General features: G+C 59.4%; 1 protein-coding gene across 1 annotated transcript; it reads left to right on the top strand.

Annotated features, from left to right (window-relative positions):
• The first annotated feature begins 350 nt into the window (after positions 1–350).
• Positions 351–7,916, top strand: SLC39A3 (solute carrier family 39 member 3). The gene is made up of 3 exons (XM_008972594.4): positions 351–502; positions 3,066–3,397; positions 6,955–7,916. The coding sequence occupies exons 2-3, from the start codon at positions 3,188–3,190 to the stop codon at positions 7,687–7,689; spliced, it is 945 nt and encodes a 314-aa protein (XP_008970842.2). The 5' UTR covers positions 351–502; positions 3,066–3,187; the 3' UTR covers positions 7,690–7,916.
• Positions 7,917–11,775: the final 3,859 nt, after the last annotated feature.

Here is an 11,775-nt window from a genome sequence, read left to right as displayed (position 1 = left end):
CTCCTGCCTATCAACAGAGATTTGTTGAAGGGATGAATCTGCTTCTTCAGCCGTCGGTAAGGGGATCAGCAGCGAGGACGCTGAGAGAGGAGCCGCCTCCGTTGGAAATCGCTTCCCATCCACCTCCAAGCCTCTTTCCAAGCGGGATTCAGCACCAGGCGCCCCTGGACAGCTCTGGAAACCCAACCCTGCCGGAACCGTTCCTCGCCAATCCGAGTTTCCCGCCGGGGCCGCTTGGTGGCTGCGCCCGCCGCTCAGCGGGAGGAAACCCCTTTCCTGTGCCGGTAGGAGAGGTGGAGTCGCATATGAGTGGCAGGTTTCGCAGCCAATAGTATGGAAAGTTCTGCCAGCGGGTCTCGGGGAGGCCAATGGGCAGGGGCGTGGGCGGGGCGTGAACCAGCCGCGCCGAGCGGGGCCTCTCCGGGCCGCGTCTGTGGGGTCGAGACTGCGCGGCGGTTGGGCGTGCAGCGGCGCCAGTCGGCGGACGAGGGGCCCCCGGGAGGTAGGTGCGGGCAGAGAGAGGACCTGGGGCGGCGGGGCGGGGCGGCGCTGAGCGGCCGGGGGTCTGTTGGACTCTACCCGCACGTTAGCCGAGGCCCGTCTCCGGTGTCCGGTAGCGCGAGGCACACAGAAGGCGCTCAATAAGTGCTGATTGAATGAATGAGCCCGTGCCCTCCTCATCCCGGCCCAAGCAGCCTCCGGTTTGAGAGCGTGCAGGCCACCCTCACCTTCACTGTACAGACTGAGGCATCCAGATGCCGGACAGGTCTTTATTGGGCACCTACTGTGTGCCTGGGTGGCTCTGCGCTGGCTGCAGCTGGCCCTGAGCAAGACAGACAGCCTGGTCCCGCCCAGCTCACCGCCTGGGGGGAGGGACGACTTTAAATGACTTAAAATAATGTAATTCCTAGCTCCCTCTGTAGCACAAAATAAAAGAAAATAACACCAGGGAAGGGGGCGGGGAGAGCTCTGAGTGGAGACATCTGAGCAGTGACCCGAAGACCTGAATGCAGTGAGGTAGCGGGGCCATGAGGCGCTTGGGGCTGATGGTGGGGGAGAAAACCCAGTTGGGGAAAACTCAAGGACAGGGGAGGAGCTGAGATTCCTCCTAAGAACGGTGACATTTTGGGGTCCAGGGTGAAACCGACTTCACCTTGGCCCATTGCATCAGGTAAAATGCGGCCCTTATCAGTGGCCACACGCTTCCCCTCGTCCATGTGTTCAGCCAGCGGTTTTTGAGTATCCGTTCTGCAGCAGGCCTTTCGGCGGGTACAGGGATATGGTTTAGGGCAGGAGTCAGCCAGGGGCAGAGAAGGAGGCCCTTTTTTTTTTTTTTTTTTTTGAGACGGAGTCTTGCTCTGCAGCCCAGGCTGGAGTGCAGTGGCGCGATCTCGGCTCACTGCAAGCTCCACCTCCTGGGTTGAAGCAATTCTCCTGCCTCAGCCTCCCGAGTAACTGGGATTACAGGCGCGTACCACCATGCCCAGCTAATTTTTTTTTTTTTTGAGACAGAGTCTTACTCTGTCACCCAGGCTGGAGTGCAATGGCGTGATCTTGGCTCACTGCAACCTCCACCTCCTGGGTTCAAGTGATTCTCCTGCCTCAGCCTCCCAAGTAGCTGGGATTACAGGTGCCCACTACCACACCCAGCTATTTTTGTATTTTTAGTAGAGACAGTGTTTCACTGTGTTGGCCAGGCTGGTCTCGAACTCTCGACCTCAGGTGCTGGTCTCGAACTCTTGACCTCAGGTGATCTGCCCACCTCAGCCTCCCAAAGTGCTGAGATTACAGGTGTGAGCCACCACTCCCAACTGAGGAAGGCCCTTTTGAGGGGTCCTGGATGCAGAGAAGCAAGAAAGAAGAAGGAGGCCTCGTTGGAAGTTCAGGGGAAAGAGAGCAGTGTTCCAGGTGGAGAGAGGAGAACCCATGCAGAGGTCCTGAGGCACGAGCAAGCTTGGCACAGAAAGGACCAGTGAGGGCCGAGGCGAGGCAGGAGCTTGTCATGCAGAGCTTCAGCCTCAGGGTACAGAGTTTAGACTTTATTTCGGGGCATGGGGAAGCCATGGACCACCACCATCCAATAGCACATTCTGCAGTGATGAGAGTGTTCCCTTTGCTGTCAAATACGGTAACCACAGAAGTCAAGTAGGCTTGTGTGACTACTGAGCGCTTGAAATATGGCCAGGGAGACTGAGGAGCGGAATTTTGTATTTTATTTAGTTTTTTTTTTTTTTTTTTTTTTTTTGAGTTGGAGTTTTGCTCTTGTTGCCCAGCCTGGAGTGCAGTGGTGCCATCTTGGCTCACTGCAACCTCTGCCTCCTGGGTTCAAGCGATTCTCTTGCCTCAGCCTCCAGAGTAGCTGGGATTACAGGTGCCTGCCACCACGGCTGGCTAATTTTTGTATTTTTGGTAGAGACGGGGTTTCACCATGTTGTCCAGGCTGGTCTCGAATTCCTGACCTCAGGTGATCCACCCACCTCGGCCTCCCAAAGTGCTGGGATTGCAGGTGTGAGCCACTACACCCAGCCTGGATTTTTTTTAGTTTTGATGAACTTTTTTCTTTTTTTGAGACAGTGTATTAGTCAGGGTTCTCTAGAGGGACAGAACTAATGGAATAGTTATATATATAAAGGGAAGTTTATTAAGTATTAATTGCACACGATTACAGGGTGTCACAATACATTGTCTGCAGATTGAGGAGCAAAGAGAGCCAGTCCGAGTTCCAAAACTGAAGAACTGGCCAGGTGCAGTGGCTCACGCCTATAATCCTAGCACTTTGGGAGGCCGAGGCAGGCGGATCACGAGGTCAGGAGTTCGAGACCAGCCTGGCCAACATGATGAAACCTCGTCTCTACTAAAAATACAAAAAAAATTAGCTGGGAGTGGTGGCGCGTGTCTGTAATCCCAGCTACTAGGCAGGAGAATCGCTTGAATCCAGGAAGCGGAGGTTGCAGTGAGCGGAGATTGCGCCATTGCACTCCAGCCTGGCAACAGAGCGAGACTCTGTCTAAAAAAAAAAAAAGAAAAAAGAAAGAAAGCTAATGCAGTGCCCCTGCTGTTCACAGTTGCTGGACTGAGACATGAGCCTCCAACTGCGTGGTTGGGCTCGGTAGCACGTCGTGGGACTTGGGTGTGCGCCCACAGATGGTTTGGCCCTGCGGTGACCAGAGCAGCCCAAGCCGCCACCATGGTGAAATTGCTAGTGGCCAAAATCCTGTGCATGGTGGGCGTGTTCTTCTTCATGCTGCTCGGCTCCCTGCTCCCCGTGAAGATCATCGAGACAGATTTTGAGAAGGCCCATCGCTCGAAAAAGATCCTCTCTCTCTGCAACACCTTTGGAGGGGGGGTGTTTCTGGCCACGTGCTTCAACGCTCTGCTGCCCGCTGTGAGGGAAAAGGTAAGGGCTCCCGGGGCGCTGGCAGCAGCCCTTGGCACCTTATGGCCAAGGGACTCTGATGCATTTTCAACACTGATGCCAAGTTCAGTGGAGGCCTTGATGCTGTAAGGGTGACGGAAAGTAGGAAGTGAATTTGCTGTGTGATTGTGAACTGGTTACTTTCTGTCTCTGTGCTCTACCGGCCAAACAAGGGGTTTGGACCAGACCTGGGATTCCCAACAGGTGGACTTGTCGGTTGTCACCTGATAATCAGACCAGACTACCCACCTAGGTAGGGCACACTCTGTCCTGAAGCTGGAAAGCATGGCCTCTCTTCGGTTCCCATATCAGTCAGCTACTGTTGCGTAACAAATTATAGCAAACTGAGCACCTTAAGACTACAGACGTTTATCATCTCACAGTTTCTGTGAGTCAGGGGTCTGGGCACTGCTTCAGGAGCTCACAAGGCAGCAGTCACAGTGTCTCCTGGGCTGTGGTCTCATCTCAACGTTCAACCGGGGATGGGTCGGCCTCTAAGCTCATGTGGTTGTAAGCCAGGTTCAGTTCCTCATTGGTTGTCAGACCGAAGGTGTCTGTTTGTCAGTGTCTTTTGGCTGGGGCAGCCCTCAGAGCCTGGCCACGTGGGCCTCCCCAGCATGATCAGTTCCTTCATCAGCAAATGGAGAAGATGGCCATGACTCTGTGTAAGACAGAGGGCACAGTCCCATGTCATGCAGAGGTGACAGGGTATCCCTTCCCCTCTGCCCCAGTGTCCTGCTGGTTAGAAGCAAGTTCAAGTCCTTCCCATACTCAAGTGGCCAGGACCTCACAGGGTATGGCTGTCAAGAGGCAGGGGCTTCTGGGGCCATCTTGGAGTCTGTCCACCCCAACTCCTGACAGCATCATCCTCTGCTGACCTGTTCCTTGAGCTCCCCCATATCAGCAGCCCAGAGTGTGAGTCCCCTGTCAGGCCACAGTGTGACCAGCCCTGGCCATGCTTGCTGGGTGACCCTGGGTGAGTGGCTTCCTCTCTCTGGGCCAGTGCCAGATGTGACATTGAATTTGTGTTGGTTACATACTTGGTGGAGATGTGAGGACCCCCTGTTCTTCCTCCCAACGAAAGCACGGAAGCCCTAAGCTTACCTCCCAACCCCTGGCCCTGCTTTTCCTCGTGCCTAGTGTCCAGAAAGGAGGAGAAGGGCTGTTGTCTGGGATTAAATCATCTGAGCCTGTTAGTGTGGCGGAGTAGAGTTCCAGGGTGGCTCCCTGAGCTTCCAGCCCCTGCTCCGCATGCCCCATGCTTTTCCCTCCCCTCGAGTGTGGGTAGGGCTGGGACTGCCGTGGGTGTCACTCCTGTCATTATGTCAGAATCCCAGCAGAGGGGATGTTGCAGCTGTGATGACCGCCCCAGATCGGTTAGCGCTGAGTTCATCAAAAGGGAGGGGGTGGGCCCGGCCTAATCAGGTGAGCCACTCACCCTCCTGCTGGCCTTGGAGAAGCAAAAAGCCAGGGTGTGCCAGGAGAAGGGCATGAAGCGAGGACCCGAGGGCAGCCTCTCGGTGCCAAGAGCCGTCCCCGCCAACAGCCAGCCAGGACACGGGGGCCTCAGTCCACAGCCACCAGGAGGTGGACTCTTCCGACCTCCAGTGAGCTTGGAAGAGGACCCTGGGTGTCAGTGAGATCTCAGCCCTGATGACACCCTGCGAGACCTGGAGCGTAGGGCCCAGCTGGCCCGCACCTGGATTTCCACCGTTCAGAGCCGAGACACCGCATTCCTGCTGTTGCGCGTGGCTGAGTCTGCATTCGTTCGTTACGCGGTGTGTGAAGACTGACATCTGCACTGCGAGGATGGAGATCTTGGTCATCTCTGACGTCTCCTGCATCCCAGAGGCCACTGCCAGCCCCCCTTTTCCCCCATGGTCATGGTGTCACCCCCGTCACCCTCTGACTGCAGGCCTGGGTGACTGCGGGGAGCTTGCTCTTCCCCCCCCCTCATCACAGTGGCCTTCTCATGGCACCCAAACCTTTCCCGCCGTTCTCCTGCCCTCGGGCTGGTCAGGCGGATGAGGTCCCTACTCCCGAGCCCCCAGCCTCACCCACTGCAGGGCCAGGCTCTCAGTCACCCCTGGAAAATGGTGCCTGGTTCACAGCTCCCGTGCATCTGCCTCATCTCTCCTGATCAACGTCTGTCTCTTGGGAGTAGCTAGAGTTCCTCGTGAGCTTGTCCTCAAGCGAGGCATGCGTGAGGCCTCCAGCCGGTGGTCAGTGAGGGAGTTAAGTGGCTTCTCCGTGGAAACACAGCCTTCTGCTGCAGCAGAGGCTCACCCAGCGTGAACTGCCCCCAGGGAACACTGGGCGATGCCTGGGGACATTGTGGTTGTCACGATGGGGGGTGCTCCTGGCCTGGAGTGGGTGGAGGCCAGAGACACTGCTCAGCAGCACCCTGCAGTGCCCAGGACGGCCCCGTCCCAGAGAACAATCCAGCCCCGAATGTCAGCACCTTCCCCCTACCCGAGTTGTGAAAATAAAAAATGTTTCCAGACATTGCCAGGTGTCCACACGGGCAGAATCGCCCTGGTTGAGAACCACTGTGTGCGCGTGCTTGTGTGTGCACCTGCGTGTGCGCGTGTGTGTGCGTGCATGTGTGCACATATGCGTGTGTGTGTGTGTGCACGTGCGCAGGTTGTAATGAAGTCTCCGCTGGGAAGGAAGCAGGGAAGCAGGCATTGTTGAGTGTCGAGCGTGTTGTGATTTTCCTCCACTTTGGTCTCGAGGTCTCTCTGGAGGGTGGCTGTGAACTCTGGCCCTGCCGTGACGAGGCTCCAGGGAGCTGTTGTGGGCGTTTACAGCCTGCCTTTCATGAGACATTTCATCCTGGCGCATAGCCTAATGCCTGCGTGTCCGCCCCGTGAGCAGCTGTCCCTCCCATAGGAGTGTGTACCTCTTGCAGACGCCCTGTGGCTCCCGTCTGACCCACGTCTAGTTTCTCCCCACCAAAGTCTCCCCTCGCTAGGAGAGCCCTGACCAGGAGGAGAGTCGGGCCCAGGCATGTCGGTCAGGGAAGCAGAGAGGAGGCCCCGCGGCAGAGCACGCAAGGCCAGTGCAGCTCTATGTGTTTATTTTGAGCCGGAGTCTCCCTCTGTCGCCCAGGCTGGAGTGCAGTGGCACGATCTCGTCTCACTGCAACCTCTGCCTCCTGGGTTCAAGCCATTCTCCTGCCTCAGCCTCCTGAGTAGCTGGGATTACAGGCGCTCGCCACCATGCCCAGCTAATTTTTGTATTTTTAGTAGAAACATGTTTCCCCATATTGGCCAGGCTGGTCTCGAACTCCTGGGCTCAAGCAATCCGCCAGCCTCAGTCTCCCAAAATGCTGGGGTCACAGGCATGAGCCACCGCGCCTGGCTGGTGGTGGTGGTGTTAATTCATCACAGGCGAGCCCTTCCTCTCCCACTTGTTTTAACCTCTGTGTGAATCGGGGATTTCTGGACTTTGCTTTGAACGGTGACATCTGGCCAGCCCTGTCGCCGCCACCCCTGAGCGTGGGTCTCTCTCTCTCTCTCGGGTGTCCCCGGCTGCAGCTCCAGAAGGTCCTGAGCCTCGGCCACATCAGCACCGACTACCCGCTGGCCGAGACCATCCTCCTGCTGGGCTTCTTCATGACCGTCTTCCTGGAGCAGCTGATCCTGACCTTCCGCAAGGAGAAGCCGTCCTTCATCGACCTGGAGACCTTCAACGCCGGATCGGACGTGGGCAGCGACTCGGAGTATGAGAGCCCCTTCATGGGGGGCGCGCGGGGCCACGCGCTGTACGTGGAGCCCCACGGCCACGGCCCCAGCCTGAGCGTGCAGGGCCTCTCGCGCGCCAGCCCCGTGCGCCTGCTCAGCCTGGCCTTCGCGCTGTCGGCCCACTCGGTCTTTGAGGGCCTGGCCCTGGGCCTGCAGGAGGAGGGGGAGAAAGTGGTGAGCCTGTTCGTGGGGGTGGCCGTCCACGAGACGCTGGTGGCCGTGGCCCTGGGCATCAGCATGGCCCGGAGTGCCATGCCCCTGCGGGACGCGGCCAAGCTGGCGGTCACCGTGAGCGCCATGATCCCCCTGGGCATCGGCCTGGGCCTGGGCATTGAGAGCGCCCAGGGCGTGCCGGGCAGCGTGGCCTCCGTGCTGCTGCAGGGCCTGGCGGGCGGCACCTTCCTCTTCATCACCTTCCTGGAGATCCTGGCCAAGGAGCTGGAGGAGAAGAGTGACCGTCTGCTCAAGGTCCTCTTCCTGGTGCTGGGCTACACCGTCCTAGCCGGGATGGTCTTCCTCAAGTGGTGAGCGGCCTCGCCATTGTCCCTGCCGCCGGAGCCCGCCGGGAGCCCCGGGCCGGACACAGGCCGCGTCCCCCGGCCCCGCGTCTCCCAAGAGTGAGCACTGTGGCCCTGGGCCACCACCTGTGCACAAGGGGCCTCCCGGGACCAGGCTGTGCCCCCGATCCTACACCCTGAGCCTCAGAGCACTGCTACTTTTTCAAATACTTCTTTCTCTTAAAAGTCTTTACCAAAGCTGTGTGGCCATGTCAACCTCGGGCCGTGGGGTGCGGCAACCCACGGGCGGGAGGGCCAGGGCCTGGGTCCCGGTGAGATCGGTCAGGACCCTCCTCTCCCTGCCGCACACCCCCAGCCTGTGAATAAGGACAGGAGCATTTGGCTGCTGTGACCAGAGTGAGGGCCGCGCCGCCTGTGCCTCAGGAGCCAGCTGGGGGCCCTGAGGCCCCATCGTCTACCCTGCTCTGTTGCCAGGATCTCGCCGCCCGAGCCCCGAGTGTCTTGAGGCTTATTAGAGGTTGGAGTCACTGCGATGGGACAGCCGGGCTCCGTCCCTCCTGCCACACAAGGCTGTACCCCCTGTGAGTGGGCCGTGTACCCTCAGGAGTGCCCTCTCCTTTTCCCTTTGCTGGGTGGCTCCTGGAGCGGGGACCCCTGGGCCAGGACCCCCCGGGCCAGGTGAGTGTCACAGTTTCCTGAGACTCACGAGCAGGGCCAGGAGGCAGCTTAAAGATCAGTCCTCAGCTCTGCTTGCACACGCCGGGGCCTCCAGAGGAAGATGGACCCCACTAGCGGTGGGGCAGGGGCCCCGCGGTGCGATCCCTCCCGTGGACACAGGGACGCTGCTCCCGAGAGGGCAGGAGCACGGGGGACGAGCAGCCGGGCGTGGGCTGGGGCAGCCCTGGGCTCCTGGCTCCGTGGCAACCTCCGGAAGGCCTGAGCCGTCGTTGCGGCAACCCTGCCGGGTCTGGGGAGGTGAGAGCTGGGGAGGGACGCCTTTCCTCGGGGATTTTGCTCTGCCTGGCTCGAAGCCGCTGTGGCGCCGCGGAAGGGAGCCGGGCCTGCCCGCCTGGGCTGGGTTTTTCCACGGGCTTCGCCATCTCCTTGATCTGACCTGGAGCCCCGGACCCCATCTCTGGGCCTTGGCGTCTTCCAGCCCCATCAGGGCTGTGAGGGCCTCTGGCTGTCCCCACCTCCTACCTCGTCACTCATCTTTGAGCGCCAGGCCCCAGGTACCCTTCTCCCATCCCATGCCCTGCCTCGCCACCACGTCTCCCTACACCTACCCACAAGACTGACTGTGGGGGGCTACACGGAGAGGTCCCCATCTGGCCTGTGGGCTTGGGCCTGGCGGGGCCTCCTATCCATCAGTCCATCACTCTAGTCAGATGGGGAGCTCCAGGGCCAGCCAGTGACTGCTCTGTGGCGTGTCCCGGCCGGTGGCCCTGCTGCAGCCAGCTCAGCTCCCAGGTGCCAGTCACAGGAAGGGACGACCTCGAGAGGGCGGTGGCTGCCTGAAGCATTGCCATGGGGGTCCCAGGAGGCCAGAGTAGTCACACAGCCCCTGTAAGTAACTTCCACTCCAGGGGGTCGGTACGTAACCTGGGGTTCCGCCTCTGTTCCTGAGACCCCCCAACTTCCACTCCAGGGGGTCGGTATGTAACCTGGGGTTCAGCCTCTGCTCCTGAGACCCCCCAACTTCCACTTTAGGGGGTCTGTAAGTAATCCGGGGTTCAGCCTCTGCTCCTGAGACCCCCCAGCTTCCACTCCAGGAGGTCCTTACCCCACTGCTGTTGGAAGCTTGGGGCCTGTTCTGGGAGCCTGTGTCTGAACCTCTTACCGGGGATCCATCTCTGAACCCTGTGCAGCCTGGCCCTGGCCCCAGGGGTATAGGAGCTTCGCAGTGTCCTGAACCTGATGTGGTTCTGCCCGTCCCTCCCCTGGCTTCACCCCACCTGGGCCATTTGTCCTTTATCCCAGGTGGGTGGGTTGTGAAGCTACTGGGTCCCTGCACTGGTGGGGGATGTGGCTTGAGTTTCGTGACTGCCAGGGGATAGAGACATCCAGGACCCCCACATGGGAAGGCTCAGGGTCCCCGTCCCCTGAGTCCAGCAGGAGCCCACGTGGGGCAGAGCACCGGCTGCTCCAGGGATCCCCATCCACCTTCGCCCATCACAGCAGGAAGCACAAAGTGGGGCCCTACCCTCCACCAGCCATCAGCTCCCCAGGGTGGCCCGAGGGACCCAAGCTGTCGACCCCTGCAGGCCCAGCCACCCCACCCCAAGGATCCCAAGCGGCTTCTTTCCCTTCCCTCCAGAGGAGCCTCTGACACCACGTTGTCCCCCACTGGTGCTGGGTGGGAGCTCAGGGCTGGCCCTGCTCCTTTGACTGCAGCAGACTGGAGGCAGCGGCCAGAAAGCAGGATGCAGGCGGGGGCGGGGGCGAGCAGGCTGTGGCCTCCAGACCTCTCCGTCCCAGAGTCCTCAGGAGGCACGAAAGGAGCTTTCCTGGGGCCAGCGGGACCCTAAGGCAGGAGGATGTCTCTTGAGCCACTTTTGGTCGGCTGTCACCACTCTTTTTTTTTTTTGAGATAGAGCCTTGCTCTGTCGCCCAGGCTGGAGTGCAGTGGCGCGATCTCGGCTTACTGCAACCTCCACCTCCCGGCTTCAAACAATTCTCCTGCCTCGGCCTCCCAAGTAGCTGGGATTACAGGCACGCACCACCACGGCCAGCTAATTTTTGTATTTTTAGTAGAGACAGGGTTTCACCATGGTGGCCAGGTTGGTCTCGAACTCCTGACCTTGTGATCTGCTGGCCTCGGCCTCCCAAAGTGCTGGGCTTACATGTGTGAGCCACTGTGCCCGGCCCACTTTTTTTTTTTTTTTTTTTTTTTTGAGATGGAGTTTCGCTCTGTCTCCTAGGCTGGAGTGCAGTGGCATGAGCTCGGCTCACTGCAACCTCCGCTCCCGGGTTCAAGTGATTCTCCTGCCTCGGCCTCCTGAGTAGCAGGGACCATAGGTGCCCGGCACCACGCTCGGCTAATTTTGTATTTTTGGTAGAGATGGGGTTTCACCGTGTTGGTCAGGCTGGTCTCAAACTCTTGAGCTCAGGTGATCTACCCACCTCGGCCTCCCGCGGTGCTGGGATTATAGGCGTGAGCCACCGCGCCTGGCGGCTTTACCCGCTTTTGAGGAGGAACCCAGCATATGTCCATGTTGGGGTAAAGACGTGGAGTGGTCGTCTCGCCCGTCCGATATAGAGTCCAGAGGCGCAGGGCTCATTCCCAAGGTCCCTTGGCCGACGGCGGCTGGGTCCGGCCTAGACCAGGCTCCTGTGAGACAGCCCAGCGACTCTGTCTCCTCTGGCTCTGCCCACAGGCACACTGTCACCCAGTGCTAGGAGCCACTGCTTGAGGAAGCCCGGGTTTGTCACTGCCTGCAGCCACAGACTACTCCTGCCTCAAAACGACGTCACGACACTGCAGAGCAGGCCAGCTCCAGCTGCACATGGCCGCCTTCATCTCTACACAGCTTTGAGTCACAGAAATGTCACGTGACCTGCAGAAGCCAAGGGTCCTCCTCCTTGGGGGTCTCTTTTACTGACTCTGTGACTGCCAGCCGGGGATCTTCTGCCCCCAGGGGACACCGGGCCATGTCTGGGGACATCTGTGGTTGTCTTGACTAGGGGTGCTCCTGGCATGGAGTGGGTGGGGGCCAGGGATGCTGCTCAGCACCCTGCAGTGCCCAGGACGGCCCCACCCTTGAGAACAGTTCAGTCCCAATGTCCACAGGGCCCAGGGGGAGAGACCCAGCCCAACTCACAGAAGACTCAGGAAAGGTGATGGTGGGCTGTGTCGACCACCTGTTCATGAGAGAGACACAGGGAGGAGAGGGGGCACCTGCCAACCGTTTCATGCGCTGGCAGAGACCGGGAATAGCTTGGACAGATCGTTCCTGGATAACACAAGACAGCTTCCTGTTTAAAAAACAAAACTCCGGCCGGGAGCAGGAGCTCATGCCTATAATCCCAGCACTTTGGGAGGCTGAGGCGGGCAGATCACTTGAGCCCACAAGTTGGAGACCAGCCTGACCAACAT

The sequence above is a fragment of the Pan paniscus genome, chromosome 20 (genome assembly GCF_029289425.2).
Source record: "Pan paniscus chromosome 20, NHGRI_mPanPan1-v2.0_pri, whole genome shotgun sequence".
NCBI classification, from domain to species: domain Eukaryota; kingdom Metazoa; phylum Chordata; class Mammalia; order Primates; family Hominidae; genus Pan; species Pan paniscus.
Note: the sequence above shows the minus strand (reverse complement) of the source record. Positions and strands in the feature narration are given on the sequence as shown.